General features: G+C 44.3%; 2 protein-coding genes across 2 annotated transcripts; both read left to right on the top strand.

The window, feature by feature from the left end:
• Positions 1–913: 913 nt before the first annotated feature.
• On the top strand, positions 914–9922 carry LOC125760236 (adult enhancer factor 1-like). Its single transcript, XM_049420055.1, has 3 exons — positions 914–1061; positions 5431–5613; positions 9618–9922. The coding sequence occupies exons 1-3, from the start codon at positions 914–916 to the stop codon at positions 9920–9922; spliced, it is 636 nt and encodes a 211-aa protein (XP_049276012.1).
• Positions 9923–22458: 12536 nt separating this feature from the next.
• On the top strand, positions 22459–22788 carry LOC119406342 (early growth response protein 1-like). Its single transcript, XM_037673083.1, has one exon. The coding sequence runs from the start codon at positions 22459–22461 to the stop codon at positions 22786–22788; it is 330 nt and encodes a 109-aa protein (XP_037529011.1).
• The last annotated feature ends 2871 nt before the right edge of the window (positions 22789–25659 follow it).

Genomic DNA, 25659 nt, shown 5'->3' with positions numbered 1-25659 from the left:
TTATACATAAGGGTCGTATCTTTATTTGCAGAAGAATTAAACCATGCTTTGGAATAAAATTTTAAAAAAAACGAGCATGGGGTCCCAGCTAGACCAACTGCATTGTTCTATTCAGTCTTCTTTCAACCGGTCGAGCGGCTTTTGCGATTTTTATAGTCTGACACAGCTGAGGGATATCGAACACAGGTACACACTAAAAAATAATCAGCCTTTAAAAAAGTTGAGTGTGTTATACTTAACTGTCAAGTAATTCGAATAAATGATGTTCTAAAGCTAAATCTCAAGGGGGGACATTTGCAAGAGGTGTCCCTCCCAGCATGAACACAAGGGGTGTCAGGACCACCCTGACCCCCGCCTCCATGATTTACGCCAATGTATGCATGTGCCATCACTCCGACAGCCGGTGTTCGTCGCATCTGTCGCTCGTAACGAGAAAAAGAAAAGTAATTCCCTGCCGCGGCCAAGCCGAGGACACTACCTGGCAGGAAATTATTTTACCATACGGGCTTACCGTATCCCAGCCCGGCTTTATTCACAAGATTGATCCCGACACTTATCCAAGTAGGTCTTGCAGGCACTGGAACGACTTCGCTAGGCTAGACCATTATCCTCTGGCATTGCCCCTCGTTACGAGGCACGGACCAGTCAACCAGGACAAGTGGCTATGTGCTATCAAGAGCCCCGATGCGGCGGTCGTATTGGCCTAACTGTCCCAACGTGGGCGCGGCCCACTGTGCGCTGAGTGGCGCACCTCAGGATTGTTATATAAGGTGTCGCTACCGACTACGGCGCTGTGAGGTGGCACGCGCTCGGCGGCCGCCTCAGGGAGAAAGAAGAAGATGGAATAAACAGCGATGTCTTCGCTAATGCTGTCATAATTATTTGCACGATATAACATATTTTGGCGACGAGGATGGGATGGGTCATGAACTGGTCGCCGACATCTAATCAGTCATCTAGTGCATCACAACCCGACACAGCAGGAGTGGATAGCCGTGAAAATGCAGACCCTGGAGCATCTGCGGCAGAGAGCACGCAAGTTTCTCCCAACCTGTCAGGACGTGATGCGCGCGTAAGAAGAAGCGCACGTAAGAAGAAGACTCCGAAGAAGTTGAAGGACTACGTTAGACAGTAAAGGATAACTGTGTTCTTTTTTTTCTTTTTTTTGCGAAAGGGGATATCTTATATAAGGCGTCGCTACCGACTACGGCGCTGTGAGATGGCACGCGCTCGGCGGCCGCCTCAGGGAGAAAGAAGAAGATGAAATAAACAGTGATGTCTTCGCTGATGCTGTCATAATTATTATGCACGATATAACAAGGATTTTCACAGCAGAGCTGTTTGAGCCGGCCGTAATCTGCCTGTCGTGAACAGAACACTATCATCATGAACCGGCACGCGCTCTTTTCGTCCTCTTCTTCACCAGCTGCTTAACTCCAAGAACACGTGCGCCGATTTCTCAGGCGTGGGATGCAATAAACTTTGATGGGCTAGACAACGAATACAGAGAGGGAAAAGAAAGAGAGGAAGAGAAATTCTAGGGGAAAATATTTCTTCGCAAGGCGAGATTCGAACCGTATTAACCAGTCGGCTATCCAGGCACGCTAGCAGAGCTGGGCATGGCCTTTTATAGTACAGTGTATCAAGGGGTGGGAAAGGGACGTGAGGGTGATGAGCAGGTAAACTTGTCGTGAATTGAAGCAGCAAAAAGAAGGCGTATAATAACAAATGACAGCGGTTCTAAAAATTTCTGGACCTGGTCTATCGAGTGCGGAACACTTCAGTCACTTTCACCGCAGTGCATTAATGTCTTGCAAAAAAAAGTGCACTGAGATTGGCAAGCGGCTACTTTAGCTGTGTCTGTAAAGTTTTCAGACGTTGACGATCATACAAGTGCTCGTAATTATACGGCGCGTGCAAGTATATCTAATTAAGTTACAAAGTGTGCTGTGTCCAGTGACAACTAGTAGGTTCTCGCCAATCTTATTGCGCTTTTTTTTTTTTGCTTGACACAGGTGTACTGCGGCGAAAGTGGCTTAAGCGTTGCGTACTCGATGGATCAAGGCCAGAAAATATTATACACGCTGTCATTTGTTATTATTGTTTTCTTTTCGCGGTGGCGTTAGCGTTCTTTTACGAATGATTTATGGCCGCGCCTATTCAGAAGGATTGCTCAAAATTCGAGTCTCCCGTGCAAATGTTAGTGCACTTTTTCACATGACAAAAACATACTGTGGTGAAAGTGACTTTAGTGTTCCGCACGCGATTGATCAGGTTCACGAAATTTTAGAACCGCTGTGATTTGTTATCATTAGACGCCTTCGTTTTGCTGCTTCCGTTCTCAATAACAAGTTTATCTGCGGCTAATATCAATACTGGCATATGTCAAAACATTGGAATCTTTCACGCATACGCGTCTGCAATTGCGATTCACAAAACGGCGAGCACATATTGAGATTCGCGAGAGAAGCTGTCGTCAAGGGAGCTCGAGCGTTGGCAAATCGAAGTCTTCATGGGGTGGGTTCAGTTCCTTCTGAGGGCATTAACAGTGCCTGTTCTGTCGACCAGACCACAGAATGAACCCTCGCAATCTGCGACAGAAAACCGTCGTCAAGAGAGGTGGGCTGCTTGAGCTACAGAACATTTCTGCACAGCCCACAGCGCGCAAGTTTATTGTGTGGTCCACAGAATAAAGCTGCACTCTATTCTGTGGTCTGGTCCACAGAATAGTCACTGCGTAAATTTTATCCCTTATCCTGTCATGGTCGCCATGTTCCAGAACACTGTTGAGGCCGACATCGTGCTCTTATTCAGCAATGATGGCGACGAATTTCAGGAAAGAAAAAAAAAATGATAAAAGGCGAAAACCAAGAAAATGCGGTTAAAGATGAACATGCAGAAGAGAAAGTGTTGGGAGGCTCGGCGAAAGAATGAGATCTCGCAGTTGGCCACCGGACCTTAGAATTTGGACAAGAATGTGTGTATCTGATGAGCAAGGGGAGTTAACTCATGCAAAGGAAGTTCATCGAAGAATAAGGATGGTCTGGAGCGCTTGGGCAGGCATATTCCCGATTCATGATGGGCAATTTACCGTGCTGACCCTGAAGCGGAAAATTAAGTGTACAATCATTGCATATTGCCAGTGATTGCCAGTACTGGCATGTGCGGGTAACAAGTTCACTCGAAAAGAACGAACAGGGGCAGCCACAGAGCGACGGAATGTATAGCAACATATTGGAAACGTCGCCGAAGACGACAGGGAGTTAGGTGGCGTGATGAAAATAAGATATTTGCAAGCATAACATGCAATCAGTTCGCGCAAGACAGGGTAGTTTTTTTTTCTTGAGGCGCGACTTTCAGGCCGTTATGATGATGATGATATCCCATTCTAGCCGTAGCGCATCCAACGGCAAATCCATTCCCTAGCCAGCGTCGTGCCGCGGTCATGGCAGCGAGCGGCCGATCCCCATTTCGATCTCGGAAGCCGGTTTTTATGTCTTTCTGGGTGATTTGACGACGATCGCGAGGCATCTGGACCGACTTTCTCGCCATGTCGGTTATGCGGAACACGGCCTAAATATTGGGTGACCACGTAGCGAGTGAAATGGGACATGAAGTATTCGGATTACACGGCTTTTTCCACTGACACACCGCGCGACGGACGCTTCGCATGCAATCACTGCAGTGACTGTTATGTGTGGCCATTTGTTCTTGCCTTATTTCTTTTGCGTTTGTTCTGTGAGAGCTCCGTGCGTCACAGGTAAGTCCGGTGTGTCGCCTGTAAATCAGCAGAATGTCGAAGCTGTCGGCCGGAGTTGTGTATGCCATTGACAGCGATGTGCCAATGCGAGATGCAAAAGGTTCCTGGGACCACGAAGATGTGCGAAGTTGTTACTTCACAAGGGTATGACCTATGTGGTGGAAGTTTTGCACGTCCTGAACATGGCTGTGTTTGAATCTTGTTTTCTTGCACCGGTTGTCGGTTTTGAACCTTTCACCAGCTGTCATTGTGAACTGTGAACGTCTCGCACACACGGCCGCGGGCGTTTCGCCTTTACACGTTTCTTTTCTTTGCATACGCTATGCTCGAGTAAAATAAAAGTCACAGAAAATCGATTGGGGGCATCTTGAAGTTGTCGCCTGCGACTTGGTCGTGCCGTTTACCACGCCACTGCACACCGGCGTTTTACTGCTGCAGACATAAGCAATTGAAAATTTTGAAAATACAACACTAAAACGTTAGTCAATAATGCGCAGGGAAATTTGAATCGTCTGTGTGTGTGTGTGTGCGCGTGCATGTGTGTCCTGCAACTACAAAAATCGTGGGCGGCACCCTGGATTTGAATACTCTGTATTTGAAGAACAGTGCCTTTCACGGTAACACGCTTTTGCCTTTTCAGGATGTTGGGGGGGCAACAACAGCAGAGGTGTGGTTGTCTTGGCGATTTATGCGTGCATACAAGAACTGCAACTTGAACAAGTGTACGAATTCATACTTGCGCCTAAAACGCGAGAAAAGACGACGTAAGATGAAGAAATCGAACAGGATGAGCAAAGTCGTGCCTGCAGGCATGGCTTCGATCACACGTGTGTTCTTAAGTTTCAATGAAAGTGGCTGAACTGTGACATTGCGTTAACAGCATAAGCAGGCCAACGATTGCACTAGTGTCGTGTAACATTCGGTTAGTACAACCTCGTATGTCATATGCAACGACCCTTATAGAATATGTTTTTATCTACAAGTGTTCTACTGCTGCTATTACTTTGTGTGCTTCTGGTGTACACTGTAGCACTTCTTGTGCGATCGGCGATGTATGTAGTACAACTATGCTCGTCATGTCACAGACGAGTAGAATTGGAGCATATTTTCAGCGCAGCACTGCTCAATTTCAATGAGCCCAATTTACATTGCATGATAGGTACACCGTAACCACGATAAAACTGTCTAAATAGTTGTCAGATGAGGGACCATTTATGGTGTGCAGGTTAGGTTAGGTTAGGTTGCAACAACGCGGTTGGCGTACCAGTGCCACATGGTATTTTTCCAAAAATAGGTTGAAAATATTCATTCTAAAAAGACAGGGCGTGCAAACTCGGACACAAGCCGTTGTTCTTTTCAGCCGTTGTGTGTCTCTTCAGTTGTTAGTCGGCGTTTGTGGTGTCCTGACTTCTTTCTTGTGTCCGTGTTTGCACGCCCTGTCTTTTTAGAATGAATACTTACCAACTAGCTCAGCTCTCTGTTGAAAATATGTTTCATGCTTGAAAAATTTCAGCTCAAGTTATTGCATTTCGTTGGCTGCCAACTGTATAACGTAATTTTGCCCGGGCCATTTCATGGCAGCGTTGCATGGGACCTTAGACAGCTGCATATTTTCTCACAACGTACTCTTTTCTTTGACATGTTTGCTTTTTCTCTTTCGTCTATAACAGGTGCATATACAGCAACTGCTGTTATACCTTCAGCCAGGTGCAAGCTACGCCAGACCACTGCTGCAAACGGCACCGGCTACCTGAAAACCGAGTGCTTTGGTCACTTGATAGCCCCCACAGGCTGTTGCTTGCTGTCGTCTATGCCAGGGGTCTCAAACTCAGCCAGCGAAGAAGGGTGTGGGGGTTGGCAGGCTTGGACAAGATTTCAGCTAAAGTTGCCACTTGAAATGAAAGCAAGCCTTTCCCATCTCTCATATGTGGTTCATTTCTGAAGGGAATTTGGAGTCAGGATTTGAGAAAGCTCGATACTAATTTGCAGAATGACTGAAATCTCGACACCGATTCTGACATATAAAGTTTTGTCCCACGCTTATGTTTCAGCACATGGTAACCACATGGGTTGCCTCACGAAAAGAATGCGTGACACCAGTCATGTCATGTTTAATGGGACGGAGACAGTATTATGGAGGCTGCTAGCAAAAGGTGCACGCAGCTCGTGGGCCACATGTTTGAGACCCCTGTTCTGTGCTGTAATCGTGTTGTATTAAGTTCAACTGCACAACTTGTGTCATCAGAATTATCACAATGCATGAGTCGCTATCTGTTGCTTTGTGACAAGTGCCCCTTACAGCTTCAGCATCTGCACAACACATGCACACATGTGCAGTGTGCAGAGGTGCCTTGCCTAATTGCAGTTGTGCAATACCCAAAGTTTGATTACCCTGTTTTTGAACATGCTCAGCTTGCCTTTGCAATTACATACTTGACTGTTCAATGAGTACACATTATCCACAACAGTTATTCTCCACCTCCTTCTTTTTTTTCTTTTAATTAGGTTGGCCTGAGTTAGCTGGATCCTGCTATATGTACACGGTATATATGTTCGAGAGGCTGTACCTAGTCCTGTTGAGGCCAGCTGCTCTCAAATTTCAGCTTGGCTAGATTGTTTACATATGAAAAGTGTGTACTGTTGATGAAAGCTTGGCTATGTTATAGGGCTGGTAATCATCAGTTTCTTCTTTTTTTTTCTTCAAGGCATCCATGCATCTGATACCCGCATCTGGTAGCTAGCAAATAGGACATATGCCCCAGAACATGGCTTTAGAGAGGTCGAGCACGCTGAAAGTGCTGCTGCTCAAATCTCAGGCTGTGCACGGGCATCGTGCCAGTTTTGGCATTCCAGACTCGGTGCTGTTTCTGGCGAGCAATAATCCAGTGTTTTCCCCCGAGTTGTTGGTTCCAACAACATCCTTCTGCAAGCTATTTACAATGCATCCTCTTGTATTCCCAAATGTAAAACTACGTGTTACGGTTATCTGGAACTAGGCATTCTCAGTGATACATAACTTGTTTCATTTCTAGCAGCCAGCCTTTAACTTCTCATGCAGTATTCCCAGTGCCAAGAATGTATCTTTTTTTCTTGCAATTTGCATCGATTGGTTGATTGTCAGCAGTATTCGAATACCATATATTTTCAGTCATTATGAGTGATGTTTACACTGTCTTCATGTCTATCCTCGGTATCTTGAATGCCTTTTCGTGATGCTACCTGTTTGTCAAAACATTCTTTAGCGTGTTTAGATGGGTGTGTGATAGATTGCTTTGTCTGTGGCATGTATGTGCACGCACGTGTATAGTCTTACCGTAGCTTTTGCTCAGTGCTCATTACACTAGTCTACTGCCATTTTCTCGCACGTGTTTTTGATAGTGCAAACCCAGTATTGTGCAATTTTGTCTACCGATGAGCCACATCGGCTGGTACGTCCTCGTTCGAACGCCGTTAAAGATTGCACACGAGCTTCCAAATCAACTTAAACCTTTCTGAAGATTGAAATATACTGCACAGCCTTGGGAAACTTCATACAAAGGCTGTGGGAAAGTGCACTGCAGTTAGAAGAGTGGCTTTTTCTCCTAAGGTCACGTTGCAAAATTTCAAGGCCATGCAATCACAGACATGTGACCTTGAGACTTTGGTTGCGTGATTTCCATAATGCCAGAGAAGAGAACGAAATTCTTTTTCCTGGCGCAGATGCACAATTTCCATTTAAGGTTGCACAATGGCACGCATACTGCAATATTTGTGTGCCGTTTCATGCGTAACTAGCAATGCAGTGGAGGTTAGCCTGACTTGCTGCGTTTGTGTCAAGGAACGGTTTGCTGTTTTCAACAGGTATTACTTAAAGGTGTCTTTTATTTAGGCCGTGTATATAATGGAAAGGTTCTGTAACTTGAAGGTGAATCAGCAGTGGTAAATGGCTGGTAATATGTTGGTTTTAAACCAATTTGTGAAAAATGATAGGCGTAAGTCTAAGAAATAGGAAAAACAGCAGAGTGGGTCAGAAAACAAACAGGGGCGGCCGGTATCCTAGATGATATTGACAGAAAAAAAAATGGACCCAGGCAGGTCACGCCGTGAGGAGGGCAGATAACTGATGGTCAGTCAGAGCATTGGAATAGATTCCAAGAGATCAGAAGTGTGGCCGAATATGGCAAAAGGTTAGGTGGACTGGAGAAATTAAGAAATTTGCAGGTTTACTATGGAATCGGCTTGCGCACGACAGTGTGGGTTGGAGAATCATTGGCAAAGGCCCTCGTCCTGGCAGTGGACATAAGATAGGCTGATGATGATGTCTTTCACTACACCTTTTCGTGGTTTTAACCGTTAAAGAGGTCGCTTCACAGAGATTCTGGTGTTGGGCATCGTTAGTGAAAAAAACGTCCATGAGCGAAATTTCGAGATACGTGCAAATAAAGAAATAAAATCTTCGGTTCGAGTGAAAATCGAACCCAGGACTTCTGCTTGGCTAGCAGGTGTTCTACCACAGAGCCACGCTTGTTCTTGAAACTGTTTCGGGAAAAAAACCAAACACGAATGTCGTGTAGCGAAAGGAGTGTCCTTAATACATGTAACACGTGGCAGAAGCATAGAATCACACCACGCGTCAAAACTTGTGAATTGTGCAACGAGTGGTTGATTCAAACGTCCACCGATTGCAAAGCGCATAGGTATAATTAATCATCATTATAAACAACCACAGGCGTGCGCAGGGTTCCCCTTCGGGGGGGGGGGGGGGCAGGGGGCAGGGTCATTGTGGCGCCCCCCCTCCCTATTAAGTCAATGTATGGGGCAGACTCTGTGCACCCCTCTTCTTAGGTGACTGGGGGGGGGGGGGGCGCCCCCTGCCCCTCCTCTGCGCACGCCTATGTCAGCAACAGCATCAAAAAGCGTGCTGGTGCATGTGTTTCCATATGGACGCATAGTGGGTACTCCGCAAAAGGAAGAATTATGGCGCAGTGGGCACTTTACAACAGTCTTTGCAGTAGGCATTCTAGGATAGTTTGAAATGGGCAATTTTACGAACACAGACGTTTCTTTTCTTGCGGCACGGTTTGGTGTCCACCGAGAAGCAAAGCGAGGCTAGCGATTGAGAAGGCTATCGAGAAGGCTATTGAGAAGGCTATCGCGTTCTACTCTTCAAGGCGAAGGGCGAATATTCGGGTGTTTCGAATATTCGAACAAATATTACAGTATTCGAATTCGCTTCGATACAAATTTATATTATTCGAAATTTCGAAGTATTCGAAATGAACGAATATATTTATGTTTGACCGCACATAACCCCCTGTAAAGGTGGTTTCACTGCAGCGTCAGGTTGCTGTACCGTGAAACCACCTTTGCAGGAGAAATCTGCACTGCCGCGAAGCCACACTTCAAAGCTAAGCGTACATTTATTTTTTTTTTAAGTTTAAATCGTGTTATATGGGCTTATATGCGCTAAGTATAGTAATTTTTAAATTGTAACATATTGTACCACTTCTAACCTGCACCCTACTGCTATTCAAATCTTGATACTATTCAAGGTTGCTTCCACTTCATTTCAAACCAAAAAAGTGACATTCGCTCATACCTAGTTCCAATTCTTAAAAATATTGTGTAAGGGTCATGACAAAAACGCTTTTTTCATAATAATATGCGCTATATACTATTCGAACAATTCGATTCGAAATTATTCGACCAAATCACTATTCGCTTCGGATTCGCTTCGAACCTCAAATTTGCTATTCGCCCATCCCTAAAGCGTCCTCCAAATTTTTCATTCGCCGCTTATTGCACTCATGTACGAATTGGAATAGGAGTTGTTGCCAGTTAATCTGAGTTTTTTTTTTTTTTTGCCTTTTCTTCTCAGTGATGATGCAGCTTGAGAATGGCCTCGCAAGGAAGCGTGCCCGAGGAGTGAGCCACTGGATGTGCCGGCAGTGCAACTACACGACGCGACACCGGGGCCACCTCAACCAGCACATGGTGGTGCACTCCGGCAAGCGGCCCTTCGTCTGCCACCTCTGCCCCATGGCGTTTAGCCGTCGAGCCACCCTGGCCAACCACGTGCAACTGCACGACCGCGACAAGAAGTTCCTGTGCCGCTTCTGCCCCATGGCGTTCAACATCAAGTCGGCGCTCGACCAGCACATCAACACGCACCTGGCGCCGTAGGATCGCGCTGGCATGTTTCACAGCCCACCGCAGGTTTCTAAAGGCTCGTTCACGCCAACCACTCACTGGGGTTGCGTGACTGAGTAGGTCGCGAGTGGTCGCTCGCCACTTGCTGCTGCTCTGTTTTCTCAGTCGTTGCAAGCATTAAGTTTCGTAATAACACACTAGAGAGAAATCTGGCTCTAGTGTCTTAGAGAGCTGCAACTGACTGCGCTTCGGCCAGCATAGGAATGATGGGTAGTACACTGCTTTGCGTAAGCTTCGTTCTTTTGGCTTTTTGGCTCCGTGTTGCCTGCAGTGGCTTTTTCGCAAGATGTGGCTCAACAAAAGTTCAGCAGTCCCACTTCACCACCTCGACCCTTTCAGGCTCACCAATTCAAATCAGTTCACAAGGTTCACAATAAGCCATTCTTTAATCCGAAACAGAAGCCAAAACACAACAATATACAAAGCCACAATTGCGTTCGAAGCCGCAAGCACAAAGACTAGATGAATCCATGTACTACCCATCATTTCCACGGTGACTGAACGATCGCAGTGCCACAGTTCCCTCTAGTAAATATTGCAGGAAACTCTGTGGCTGCAAGGGTCCTGAACCAATCGGATGCGCCAGAGTGGGACGTCTGCTCGTTTCACGAGCCAGTGGCGGTGCGAGCGGATGTGAACGGCACAAGACGCAAGGAATTTCGGTGTGGCGATGGGCACTGCAGTAAACATCTTACCAACTAGATTATAAGAAGCATGTTGTCGCACATGCACAGGCAAATACTGACACATCACACTTAAAGGGATACTGACACAATATTTTGCTGCCGAGATAGCCTGCGGGATCGATACCGGTGAACATGCGTATGTCATCTGCAAAATACCAACAGCGAATATAGCTTGGAAGTTATTTTAAATGAATTTTGAAGTTTATGTTAGCGATCAACATCCTCGCGCTACTGACACCCTCAAAGGGGACCCTTGGCGACCCCCTACTTCCCTCACATGACCACTCTGCAACAAGTTATGATGACGTCATAGCCGCCATATTTTTTTTTGCCGCGTTCGCTCGAGCAGCCTACTTTTCGGCGGCTGCTCGCGAACCGCGTGGAAGTGCGTCACAGTTCTGTGTGCTGACGTGATCGAGTGCTGCACCCACTAGGTGGTGATAGTTGCACTAGGAGGCTTGTCGTTTTTGAAACTGAAACTGACACTGGTCGGTAATGAGGAGCCTGTAATTAATTATCTGTCGCGTGCTGCAGCAAACGATGTGCCGTGTTATGACTAACAGGGCCCCAGCAACACATTGCAGCAAAAAAACGCGAGGCCGAAATTTTTGTGTCAGTACCCCTTTAATGACTGTGAATGTGGGCTTTTGCAACTCTGGCTTGACGAACAGTGCAAAACGAAAGTGAGCAAGCGCATTACGTAGGTCACTGACTCCAAATGCTTCCAAGTATTTTGGACATGATCAGTTTTGATGGGCTGAGATTTTGGGGAGTGTGACAAATGATGCCAGAAGAAAAGAATCGTGCCTGTTTTCCTTGTGCCAACTGTGTTTCCTGTCTTTTAGAATAGTCGCTAGGTTTATTTTTCTTCCTCTGATGTCTATCAATTACTCTGGTTTTGTGATAGTTTATAATCGGGACCATAAGTTAACCAAAGTACAGGTTTCCAAAGGACCTTTTTCTTCAGTGCATCTTCATGATGTCGTGGCAGCATTGCAGTAACTGTGAAATATGTAGAAGAACTGTGAAATGCTATGCAGCAGCTTCAGGAGTTTCTTCTCAAGTTATGACTGATACGACAGCTTCTACTCGTTTTTACTGATCGTGCAAGATCTAAGCATACACTTTATGCGCATCAGCATGCGCAATTCAGTCCTCGCGAAGTGTGCTGTGGAAGCCTATAGTTCTAGGCCTTGTCAGCAAGGATACTGCACTCTTCATGATGCACCATTATTTCATGAAGGTTCACTTCACTTAATGTGCTTCAAGCTTTCTACTTGTGCTGAGAACTGATATGCGTCTATCTGTGATAAGAAAGGTGGCAGGCAGTTTCTTGCTGAACACGATTACTGCCAATACTCATAGTTTTTCTGGCTTTTCGTCCCCACGAGTTCTTGTCGGGTTGTGCCGCATTTCACACAACTGCTAGCTATTGGAACAGTTATTCATTGACTACATGGCATGTTGGCACCTTATAACGGCAAGGAGCGGTGATGTTTGTGACAGTTCACGGAAGCACGCAAAGCACTCTCCGTTGCTAGCATTGTCCGCAACAATGTTCCCTTCGGGAGTACACATGCTCTGCCAGGGTTATTAGGGCACTTTGGCCACAAACAAAAGGTTCTTTGGTAGACAGCTCGTTCATTGAACTGAAGTTGAATGAATACAATGTTGCCGTTATACAGCAACAGTGCATAGCCAACAGTATCCAGCAACAGCAAACACTTAGTGTTAGTACCATGTGAAAAAGTGCAGTAATTGGATCAGGTTAGAAATTATCGTTATCGGACACCATCGTACCCCATCAAAAAAAGTGGATGGAAGAGGAACAGAAAGACATTGTATTCAAAATTCTGTGGAAACACGTGTACAACCAAAACGTGTTGTCTGTGATATGCTTTTCATTAGCATTTCGTATTACTGGAGGCACCACATTTTCCGGCAGTCTTTCATATTACTGGAGGTGATGTGCTTTCGATTAGTCTATCGTGTTATTAATAACGGTGATACGCTTTCCATTAGTCTTTCATTTCAGTGGAGCCTGCGCTTGCTCCGGGTAATTAAGAGAACACGAGAAAAAAAAAATTATTTGATGCATGCAAGCTGTTGTGATAAAGATAATAAAAGTGATGACTGCCTGGTACTTGTAGTTGCATGGCCCTGGCTGTTAATTTGTCGGTGAACAGAACTGGGCATCGCTAACAACAAAAAAGCAGGGCATGTGCAATCAAAGCTGAACACACTCAGAATGGAGGGTACTCTTGCTATTATGAGACACCGACGTGCCATCTAGTCAATGCTCATGCAATATTGTAAAAGATAATAGCTAGGAAGTGGTACTTTCTTGTGCTTACTTTACAGAATTATTAAGACAGAAAAACTCAGCTGCTTAGTGCACACATATAACATCACAAATTCTCTTTAGAGACTGGGCGCCTTTTTTTGTGCTTCTCACTGGTACGTCTCTGTAAATGGTGACTACATATTGTGCCAAATTGAAGCAGCGCTTCGAGACACCATAGCTTTACCGCAAGAACGACAGTACATGTGAGATCGTGAAGAATGTAATGCTTGAGGCCAGTTCAAAAGAAGGCGTTTACTTCGAAAAATATGAAATAAATACAAAATGAAGAAACCTGAATGATGTAAGAGTTAAGCTAGGGTTCATCAGAAACAAAGCATAACAAAAAAAATGTGATCAGAGAAGTGCGAAAGTGTCGGGCGTTTGAATTTCCAGCCTTGCTGGCTTTGTTCTTTCGTGAAGTTTTTGATAATTGCCAGCATTTCATCTCTAATTTTGAGCTATGCAGTCTAGTTTGAGTTGCCAATCTCAAAACAAAGCAACTGCGGTCAAAGGTTGTCTTTGTCTTCTTTTCTCTTTTTGCAATGCTAGCGGTGACACTGTAGTGCTCTTCACCTGCCTGGCCTTTTAGGAGACGAAAAGAAATCATGATTTCATTACTGCTATCTTGTGATCGTGGTCACTATACGAACCAAACTTAATTGCATTAAGTGAAGCCACATGCTGCCCCTTCTTTGAACTATGGTTTGCATGACATCTGGTGATGTTCAGAAACTGCACTACAAAAACCTAAAGGCCCATTAAAATTTGCAGTACATTACAAATCCCGAATCATACTGTCACATAATTGTGACGGTGAAGTGTCGCATAATTGCAACGTGTGAGCCGTTCACAATGAAAACAAGAATGTGTGTCAATATTTGTGAGCCATGTCGTAACATTGTAGTGAGCAATAAAACATCCGTTGAAGAGTAATCTTTGTAACGTTACACATAGAGCATGTGTGCAGCATTTCTGCTCATGCACGCTACGTGAGACACCATTGTTATGTACACAGTGCCGTTATAGACACAGTGTTCATAGTGCTAAAACTCTCTAATTGCTGGCTCTGCAGCTTTGTAAAGATTTCTTCCATACTATGTGCTACTTCTTTGTAACCAATTAACCAAAATGAAATTTTATTGCATTTGCCTGTGAGGTTTGTCGAGCAATTTCGCTTTATGAAGACATCTGGTTCTGTGGTGTCCTGCTTTATTGCGTGCCTCTGCAGACTCAGTGGCAGGTAGGATGCACGACTAATTACGGTGTTTTAACGGTGTTTAGTAATTCCCAGTCATTACGGTGTTTGGTAATTCCCGGTCATTACAGTGTGCCCTGAACTGCATCGTGGCTGCTCACTTGTCTGTAGCAACGTACATCAAGTGTTTTGACACGCATTGTTAGTTTGGTTCTGTTTTGTTTTGCCGCATTTGATGACTGTCTACAGGATCAGCTGATCCTGTTCTTAAGCTGATTGTGAAACTACTAGGGGTGTGTGAATAGCGATCTTTGAGACCCGAAACAAATAGCTTTTGTGTAATGACATTCACATGTATATTCTTATGTGCATATTCTTGCATGTAATATGCATATTCTTTGCATTCACAACTCTTCAAAGAGTGTCTGTGCATGATTGTTGTGTAAACATGACTTGCCAAGCGACGTAGCCTGCTGCACTGCGTGAGCTGTTGGCACTTACGTCTATACTATGCCTGCAGTATGGAAGTCTATTCTACTTCTGCAAAGACTTCTTGTTCATTTGGCTGCAGTTGACATTTTTTATATATTCGTAAACTATTTACAAGACATTCGTATTTACTTTGTAGCAGCTATTTGACTCGAATATGGAATATGGCACTACTTGATTTGTTATTGAAAACTTTCGAATATTTGCACACCCCTAGAAACTAGACTTGATCTCAACTGGCGCATGACTGTTAGGCAGATGCATGTAGTCGTGTAGTCACTGCCAACATGATGGTGCGGAAGTGTTCTGTAAATAGAAAGTGCTTAGTGACTATCTGTAGCGAGGTGTTGCATTTTATCATTTCCCTGTGACTGCTTTATTTACAAAGGCAGACAACACTGATCAAGCCATCTCTCTTATTGCATGTTTCAAGTGTTCCTTTTATTTACTTGGCAAGGGAAACATTTTTTTGTTTATGTTACAGTTTGTCAGTGTAGCAAAAGAAATGCAATTTTAATTCTAACCCTTTGAAGCGTATGCATTTGTGCCATTCTCTTGTGATTACAAACCCTGCAGCTAATCATCTTACCTAGCTGCAGCTCCGTGCTCTGTGATGAATAACGACAGTTTGCTAGAAGCAATGCTGTGAGGATTGTATATAGTCGGCAAGTTTTCTCAGCCAACTTCGTGTGCCAATCGACTGGGCAATAAAGTGCGATATGCATCGTTTGTGCATTCAAAGCTTGAAAACACGGCCTCGTGTCTTTCATTTCTTTGTTCCTTTCCCCAGTGACGATTAAAAAAATTTTGTCATACCACAGTCCACTAATGAAAGAAGCTTTGTTTCATTGACAGGCTACCAAGTAACAGAAATAACTTTTTTTTTTGGCGAGACTGATGGAGTGCGGTTAGCCGTGAAAGTGGAACAAAGCTTGAAAACGCTGCAGCCTTCTTGCTAACGACGTCCTGTAATTTGACACAAGTTGAAGCTCACGTATATTTATACGTTACTGCTTTGTGTACGAGGTAACCTCAGTATTTTTTTTAACTGGCACAAGGAAACTCAGAGCCTTGGAACTGGTTTGAATAATTTCTGATAACGCGACTGCAGTGTTGGTTCCATAAATGACCGTATTAAACATGCTCAGTTATGGCCATAGTTCGGCAAAAAAATTGGAGCTCAAGAAATATATTTTGCTCTGAGGGCTCACTCTGACTCAGACTCACCAAAATTTTCCTCCACCGGACTCACTCGGACTCAGGCTCGCTAAACTTTTTCTCAACCGGACTCACTCGGAATCACGCTCACCCACATATTACTCAGCCGGACTCACTCAGACTCACGGCTTGACCTGAATCTGAACAAGCCTGAGTGAGTCAACTCATGAGTCTGTTAGCGTAAAATTAGATTTTTCGATCCTGGTGTCAATGCTCTTTAACGCCAATATCGCACATAATCGGTGCTCTACAATACACCTTTTGATCTTCAACTTTCAAATACGAGTTATGAGTGGCTTCAATCCAGTAAGAACATTTTTATGAAATACGCGGCTCACTCGAGATATTTTTCCAAGAACACGTCAAAGAGTTTGCGAGTGGAGGTCATGGCAACCTCCCCCCCCATCTCACTCCCCCGATCAATAAGTATTGAGGTGGCGCATGAACGCTAATGTGCTGAGATATGTGTGAATAGACTTGAGTATAAACTTTAGCCGATATTAATGTTGAAGATCAGTAGATAGGACCATCGGTCGGCAATAAAAGGTGGAACTCACTCAGACTCGCTCAAGAAATATATTTTGCGCTTCGGGCTCACTCAGACTCAGAATGACCAATATTTTCCTCAACCGGACTCACTTTGACTCAGATTCACTAAAATTTTCCTCAGCTGGGCTCACTCGGACTCGAACTCACCAAAATATTACTCACCCAGACCCACTCAGACTCGTGGCCCGATCTGAGTCTGAACGAGTCTGAGTGAGTCAAATCGTGAGTGAGTTTGCCGACCTATGGTTATGGCACATAGGCAACAAAATTTAGTCAATGAATATTGCAAGTCTGTTCTAAGAAAACCCGCAAGGTGGTGGAATGGTTCACATGGAACCCATCTGCCATCTTGCGGATTTTCGCAGATATGATTTGCAATAATCGGTGTTCATTGCTTTTAATTGTCAATTAATTCACTCTCGTGCTGCCAGTTGCTGCCATCCTGGTTAACTCAATTGGTAGAGCGACCACCACGGAAAGGCGTTGGTCCCGGGTTCGATCCTCGGACCAGGTCAAATCTTTGCGTCAAAGAAGCCTTCTTTTTGAGAAATCCGTATGGATTTCCTTGCAGCTTTGCGCTACAAACAGGTGGCCGTCAATTTTCTCTTTCAAAATTTAGTCACATGTCAAATTTAGTCAGAACAATAAATGATCAGAGTAAAGGAATAACATTATGAGATCGAGGAACGGCAGAATGGGTCAGCAAACAAAAAGGGTAGCTGATATCCTAGTTGACATCAAGCAAAAGAAATGGACTTGAAATGGACTTGGACCGGCCACGTAATGCATAGCATGGACAACCGGTAGACAGTAATAGCAACAGAATGGCTACCAAGGGATGGAAAACGTAGTCATGGAAGCATAACATGGAATGTTAGTCATAACGTTCCAAGTCCTGCAAAGGACTAAAACAGGCTTAGAACGATCATGAGAGTCTGCGTCAAAAGTTAGAGACCACGAGACCTAAGAACAAGCTGAACATTTCCGCAGCTTGGGCCGGCAGCCTTGAATTTTAATTTCCGGCCTGTTCTGAAGCGCGCTATCAACACGTGCTGTGCAGTCCTCATACCTAGTGGGCCTCTAAACTTTTGAAGCCGAGTGTACGTTATACAAACTCCGCCTTGAGCCCGTACACGCTCGCTCACATTACACTGCCATGCAGTTGTAATGACCCAACCGTTTACACTAAAGTCCCTAGATTAAAAAAAAAAATCTAGGAACTGTACACGAGTTGACGCTGCAACCCTTCGAAACCGAAACCACAGGCAGGCTCAAAACTGGCGCCATCGCCATCGCTAGCATGCACATGGCAGCGTTTCCTGCGTTTTTTTTTTGTTGTTGCTTGAAAGCGCTTTTCACCTGCGCTTTCTCAAAAGAACCATCCCGCGTCGAGGAGATATTGAGGCGTCCTGCTGGTTGGTGTGTTTGTATTTCTTTTAAACGCTTTACCACGCGTGCGACTTCTTTCTCGTAGCGCGCCCGATTGCGGATCAAGCGACTCCGTGTTCGCTTAATCGCCGACGATTAGTAGTGTTTGTAAACACTGCGAGCGGGCGAGTCAGCTGCCGTGCGAACAAGGTGAGTCTTGCAGCCGACGCCGCGCAGGTAAGTGACATCTGCTCGGCTGGTTCCTTTATGCCGGCGGCCCTAAACAAAGCCAGGTGTTCGATCGAGGTCAACCTTCGGCTTGAGGCCCGGACCACCTTCGCTACATTACCACATTACTACCGATTCGCGTTAGTTCGAACGTCGTCTTGCGCGTAATGTTTCTCACTTCATCGCCGCCGTTTCTTTGTCGTGCTGGAGAATCGCGGCCAGGTCTCGCTTGTCTTTTGTCGCCCTTTAAACGCGGCCTGCCAGAACAGTTTCCCTTTAAAGCTACGCAATATGATCTCTTTGTCGACGTAGGGAGGGATATGCTCCCCACAAAATCCAGTGCCCGACGTTTTAGATTACTCGCGGTAGCAGCTTTTTGAAGAAACGTGAAATCGTTGGAGGGAATCGGTGAGTGTAGGGCATTGCAAAACCGTTTTCTCTTTCGCGAGATCTGTCAAAAAAAGCCCTGCTGCCGTGTTTTAAGTTGATTAAGCTTGTGCTTGTCGTTTAAAGCTCGCGGCGCACTGCGTTAATTATTAATGATCGAATGAAACCGCGCAACAGTTCAAAAGAGGATGTTGGAATTCGTATCACACACTGTCGCGCGTTCATCGAAGCTCGAAGAATTGCTTAGCATTGCCAAGAACTGAAAGTTGCGTCGTAATCGGTAAGCTTTACGGATCATGGCATGGACGTTTCGGCTGGCGTGTTAACAAAAGCGATCCCGATTGTGCGTTAGCCTGTAGACAAATATTTCCGTGTCTTGAAACAACCTATGCGTGCCCTGCATAAGCGAAGCGGTTTCTATTACACTCGTGAAGCTGCTGAAAAAAAAAAAATGTTGCGTACGCTGTTTCCTCTAGACCTATTCGGGCTTCAACTTATAGACCAATACATGGCTCTTCTGTACAATTGACCATACTTAAGAGAGAGTGCCTGCCTTTATACATTCATGCTCTGCGACATTAAACACACCTCAAAGGCCTTGAGCAAAGCGAGAGTCATGTTCTGCAGGCCAGAAAACTTTCCTTTAACTATTTTAAATGAGCCAATGTTTTTAAGTGGTAACTAACACAAGATGAGCACTTGTATTGGTCGGTGGTTCACAGTAAGACAGAAACGTCAAGTAGAATAAGCTGTAAATGAACACGAGATGCCAGGCTGGAGCCAATGTTTCGACAAGGGTATTTGTTCGTTACCGCTTTGGATAAAGACAAAGCCTCCTAGTTGAAATCTTGGCTCCAGGGATGCGCGGTATTGGCCAACTACATATTCCCATTGTTCCTTAGTGCTATTTCTTCTTACAATTATTATGATGTCACACCAAGGAAGAAACGTATAGCTCTCGATATAGCTGAACATTATTTCTACTGCTTTAGGTCACACGTTACGTGTAGATCTCAATATAGATAGTTGCACGTTATTTTCTAAGATTTACACTGGCGTCATACGGTGCACTGTTGATTGTGATTAAGCCTGATCGGGTTCAGTTATGTCGACAGTGATTGGCTGCCTTCAGCAGCTTGCACAGTTGAGCCAATCACGATCAAAGGTGACCGTGCGACACCGGTACTAGGCTTTCTCATGCATGCTCAAAACTTATGTTTGTCCTCTTCTAGCATCATGAAGTGCTGTGTATTTATGCCTCATTTCCACTCATTTTCATTGTATTTGTGCATGCTTTCGCACATACGTGTTACTCTATTTCGTATTTTATTTGCAGGTGAACCAAGCATCAATGTGCAGAAAAGAGCATTTCACTGTAAAAGAAGTAATAGGGACAAACTAAAAACTTGAACGTTTGTTTCTTTCATAGTGCCAATACAAAGTACACTCAAACCTTGGATATTCTGTAAAAATAAGCTTGCAATTGTACTGTAATCAACTGTCCTACTGATATTAATACAGAGAGGGAAAGCAATTTCCATTTTTACTGTTTATGCATTTATCAAAATGTTATTGAATGTTCTGTGGTACAACTGATGAAATTTATATCTACACATTTCCATTGATAGCAATGGCTATTGTGTTTCGAAGTTCTCTTTATCCTATTTTTTTTATATTTATTGCCTAGAATTAAATGCTGCTTTATTTTAGTATTGAATGGCTTATCAAATCATGTTACATAAAATACTTCAGCTTAGAAGCATGTTTTCGTTTCTTTTAAACTACCTCCTCCCCCAATCTGATGTTAAAACTTCAGTTCGAACCATTAAAAGTGAAATAAATCATGAGTGATGACAATTAATTTTTAATGGAAGTGCTGTGCTCATGCGAGTTTGTAACATGGTATAATAATTATGGCATTCCTGTTGTTATTATTACTATTTCCTCACACTTTGTCAATGCTCTGAATGGTTTTCCCAACCACATTTGTTAGGCCCCCAATTCTGCTGTGACACATTTCACTTAATCTTATGCTGCTCTCATTATCAATGGTTCAGCAGATGCTACCACAGATGAAGCACGAAAGAGAGATGGCATCTAAATACGCATTGTTACTTAGTTATGGCCCAGGTTAGACCAGTCACGAGTGGTGGGTGGTGAGAATAAAAGTTTTTTTTTTAACTATGCTCATATTATTCAGTTCTCGTTTTGATTAAACGAGAACTTCCACTGTTTTTTATACTGAAAAGGCAAAATAGTTCAGAGGACACTTTTGAAATTCCAATAACAGAATCCAGTGTGAGAGGCGAAATGTGTTCTATAATTTTAAAGGGTCCCTAAAACTTTTTTATTACATTATGCAAGTCATTGATCTTACTTCGTGCACCTGGGAATGTCTGACATTACTAAATTACTTCGTTTCAGGACTTCCAAAAGGCCCATTTCATGCCTTTGATGAAGAAACTGGAAGCAGTCACGGATAATCCACTACCATTTGATCACTCTTAGAAATTGTCCCAGAACTGTTCGTGTCCCTACCAACCATGCATGAATTTTTATCTGTACTGTTGATTGTTCACATTCTAACACTAGTGATTATGTGCTACTAGTATATTTGGATCTCATGTAGATGTACAGACGGGTCCACCATTAAAGGGAACACTTGTGTGCAGGGCATGTTTGAATTTCGCTCTCTTGCAAAATCATAGTGGCTTAGATTTGCATAAAACTACGGGTGGTTGACAGTTCTGCCTCTTTTTGACATACTCGTGCAGTGCACGAACAATGTTTCCGTGTCCACTTGCTGTTAGAGGGCCAGCAATATGAAAGGTGCTCATTGGAGTGTTCCCCTTAACAGTGGACCGTACTGTACTTCTGAAAAATTCTCAAATGGTGATACTGACTTAAACCTGCTAAAAATCGACTAGTCACATTAATGTGCTGCATTTTCGATTGCGATATGTTCTGCAGTATTGATAAAGATCACTGTCACCATTGACTACTTCCCTTGTGTGTAAGAATAAAGCATGCTCACTGGCATGTTGATGGAAAAGAAGTGAAAATTTCAGTGCAGTCTTATTGAGTGAGAAGAGAGAACTGTGTGTGCATGTGATACGAAGCTTTTGTTCAGGATGTTGTGTTTATTTAATCGTATAAGCAACCATTCCTATTCACGAAATGCTAGTTGATGGCACTACCATTAGTGACACCTAGTGGAACTCGGTGTCACAGTGCAGTTCTGTCAGTGTTCCACGTTATTCGTAATAGTTCGTGGAGAGGCTAAAATTACATGTTATCTTTTCCCTTTGCGTAAGGATCTTGTGCGTGGCTTCAGATTACATTTACACTGCACAAAGTTAACAAAAATGAGTAAAACTTCAGTCAGAACCAACTTAAGTTGTTTCCTATGAAATATGCGAGAGCATCATTTGATTGAGATTGAAGACAATGTTATGTGTTATAAAGTCCAGGTTTCGATGGAAACCCGTCTGGTCGGGAATGTTCATGGCAGAAATATCAAGCACCGACCAATCGTTCAGAACACACACACAAAGACGTTGCGAGACCGAAACGCCTTTGTCTTTGTGTGTACGTTCTTAACGATTGGTCGGCGCTTGATTTTTTTTGCCAATCTTAAGTGTTATAACAGCAGATAACCAGCACAAGCCAACAGTAGCCATCATTTAGCTAAAATATCGCAACACAAGCTGACATTTACCAACGGTTAGTATGCGAATAAAGACTGTAGGCCAGGACACCATTAGCAAATTGTGGGAGAACAAGTGGGGGTATGCTCTCACATATAAAAAAAACATCTTCAAGAGTAACAACTTGATGAGGGCTATTCAGAACAGCAGATGAAACAGTGCTGACTAGAACAAGGACACAAAAGGAACAAATACCACAGGACAAGCGAATGTCCTATGGTATTTGTTCCTTTTGTGTCCTTGCTCTAGTCACGTTGTTTCATCCTCTGTTCTAACAAAAACATCTGGCTCCTGGTCAAATCTGGTCGATCAGTGCCTTGCTCTTGTTCCCTTCAGCAATGGGACGACCCGGCCAGGACTGGCATTTCCAGCTGAACTCCCACTTTCTGCGGCCGAACCAGTTCCGGTGCCACCATTGCTCGCGGATGTTCACGCGGCGCAGCAGCCTGGAGCGGCATGCGCTCATCCACACCGGGGACCGTCCCTTCAGGTGCCTCTACTGCGGTGCCTCGTTCGCGCTCAAGCAGACCCTCTCGCGGCACATCCTCACGCACACGGGCGAGAAGCCACACAAGTGCGACTTCTGCCTGCGCACCTTCATCCAGAGGTCGATCCTGGTGCGACACCGCAAGAAGCACCTCCAGGAGCATGGCATTGCCGTCAGCTGAGGAGCAGACGATTCAGAGTGTTCGAGTGGACACTTGGTGCGACTGTTTCTGCCCTGGCGTTGCCCTCAGAGACAGGACAGACACTTCGGCATGCACTTCCTCACACTTTTTTAACTACAGCCAGAACACTTGCGTGACATCTTCAAGAGCATGGCACCACATCGTCAGCCGATGAAAAGACACTTCAGTCATTGCCAAGACATTCGACTGGTCTGCTCTGGTGGTGCTCTCAAAGGTAGCACATTGTCACCGACGAAAACGCAGGGTGTTACAGCATCTCTTCTCCAACGCGTGACCGTGGCAGCTGGCGTGTTCAAATGACAGTGTCCACGATCGGCCCTTGCCATCAACTGAGACGTGAATGCTCCGCCGATAATCGGCTATCACTTGATATGCTGTGGTACATGGCTGCACGTCCAGTACAGGCATGGTACTCGCAGGAAGAATCAACAGTCCAACATGTTCGGCTATACCTGACAGCAGCTGCTGGTGGCATTATCTCCTGGCTTGTTTTTATTGCTTCAATCTATTACGCATCTGTCATCTCGCACATACACCGAAGTTGCTGCTCACACTATGTTTAAGGATTCTTTTGGCACGTGAAAACATAGGCCACCTCTAGCCAGCTGTGTAACATAGCTCAAAGCATATCCATCCTGGCATCTTATCTAGGCATGCCATCTCAGGGCACATCTTCATGCACGCAGATAGCAGGTCACAAATTTATGGCTTTCGCTGGTAAATCATCGCTTGACAGGCCGGTGAAATCCTGTGTCGTACTTCAAGGACTATGGGACAGTTCTTCAACCTACTTAGCTTCTGCACTCTTCGGTGACATTACTAGCCGGACACTTTGACGTGTATACCAACTCTGACAAGTAGTTGCAGGAAACAAACAGTGATGTGACGCAAGCACCGGCATGACTCTGGTGCATCATCGTGCAGCTTGGTGTGCTGCAGCTGAATGGAAATCCCGGCGTCATTCACACGCCCAGCACTCAAACTTGTGAACTCTCCAATGTCTGATGTCACACGTAAACAACTCTGTGTTTTCGACGTAAGTGTGTATGTATTGTTTATGCGTGGCATTGTAGCACAGTGCAGTTGTTTCGCTAATGTGTGATAGGGCATTCCTGCATGTTTCCTTAATGCCCGCGAGTTTACGCGATAGCAGTGCATCCATTTTGCCGACGTAATTTTGCTTATATTGTGAAAAGACACTTAGGTCAACTGTAGCATGCCACACGTTTGCTACACACACCTCAGCACAGCCCAGCAGTTGGAATGCGGCTTGTGGTAGAAAAGCGAATGCCACTCTATGCCATCCAAGGTCAAGAACAAGATTTGCAATTTTTTTGTCTTAGAACAGAGAAACTTTCAAATAGAGCAGTTGATTTAAACTCTCCTCACGCCTAAAATGACGAACATTCATAGTTTACTCTTCAGGATGCGATGGCAAAGGCACTGTTATGATTAAGGACTTTAAAGCAAGTCGAGCTAGATTGAAAAAACAGAGCATTTGTAAGCAAGAAAATAATGAAAATTTGAAATCGTGATGGCGCCCATGTGACATCAGCACTGGCTTATTCAGAGAGCGGCGTAGAGGGTAGTGGAGATCAGATCAACTCGTTTGCTTTGGCACAGACGCTTCAAAGTGAGGAACAGGACATTCAGCGGCTACATTCTAAGTGACAAAGTCATGTACTGGCACATGGAAAGTGACGGAAGAGTTCTAGAGTAACAATCTAACTTTACTTAAACCTTTTCCTTTAGTGTTACTTTAATGATGTGCCCTCGTCTGATTAATGTAATCCTCGGTTCGTAGAACCAGTGAGCCCTTTAACATTATCAACTTGGTCAGCGTTTCTTGAACAAGTCAAATGCAGACACATTACCAGACATGTACACAGTGGCCTCGTTGGGGGGTTAGTGGTAAACTTGTATGTGAAGACTCTGAGGTGCATTTTGCAGTCTCATAGCTTTCCTAATTGCGAGTGCTTTCGCTTACAATATAAAGGCAGCTAGCATCAATTTTTTTTTAATGCTAGCACATAGTGTGTCACATATGGAAGCGCAATGGAAAAGTTAAAATGTGGTCTTGTCCAACTTATTGGACATTCTTATGGGCACATTATTGTGTGCTCAGGCACAAACACAGAGCCTGGTCACGTTGTATAAAAAAAAAACGATCTATCGGGTCTTCAGGCGAATGCAGAGAGGCCAAATGTGTAAAAACTTTCTCACCAAATGTTGCTGGCAGCAATGAGAACGCATTTTGTTAGTACAAACTAATTGCTGCGAACATTTCCAGTACAGAATACATCGAATTTGCAGAAAAACATGAATGAATTCAGTATAACTTGCATTTATACATGGAAATGGCAAAGGGCAATCATTTTCACAAAGGTTGCAATGTCTTTTGTTTCATAAGCAAATGACAAAACGCACTGTAATGCAGTGCTAGAAAAAATATCTTCTTGCACTTATTGTACTCCAAGAGCTACCTACTTATTCTGGTTCCATTGCAGGAAACCAGAAGCTCCCTTTTAATGTTTTGTATTCTTTTTATGTGTGCTTGCAACAAGGAGACTTTTTTTCTTCTCTGTTATTTGAGAATCTCAACCAGTGTGATGTGAAGCAAGTTTATGTTACAGTTTAAATACGCTTGTTTTGTACCTCTGTGCCAATGAACCACAGTCGTGGAATGTTTTAGCGCGGCAGATGAACTTAAACTTCAGAATTTCGGTTGCGCTTTGTTAATCAAAAGCGCGACACACTTCAGCCGAGTGAGATGCGAGAAGCAACAATGTTGAACTCGGCCGATGCAGCACCCAAAGGAAATCTGAAAGATTACGCTGAGGTTGCCAGTTT

This window comes from Rhipicephalus sanguineus, chromosome 10 (assembly GCF_013339695.2).
Source record: "Rhipicephalus sanguineus isolate Rsan-2018 chromosome 10, BIME_Rsan_1.4, whole genome shotgun sequence".
In the NCBI taxonomy this organism is placed as follows: domain Eukaryota; kingdom Metazoa; phylum Arthropoda; class Arachnida; order Ixodida; family Ixodidae; genus Rhipicephalus; species Rhipicephalus sanguineus.
The sequence above is the reverse complement of the archived record's forward strand: the minus strand, read 5'-3'. Positions and strand labels throughout refer to the sequence as shown.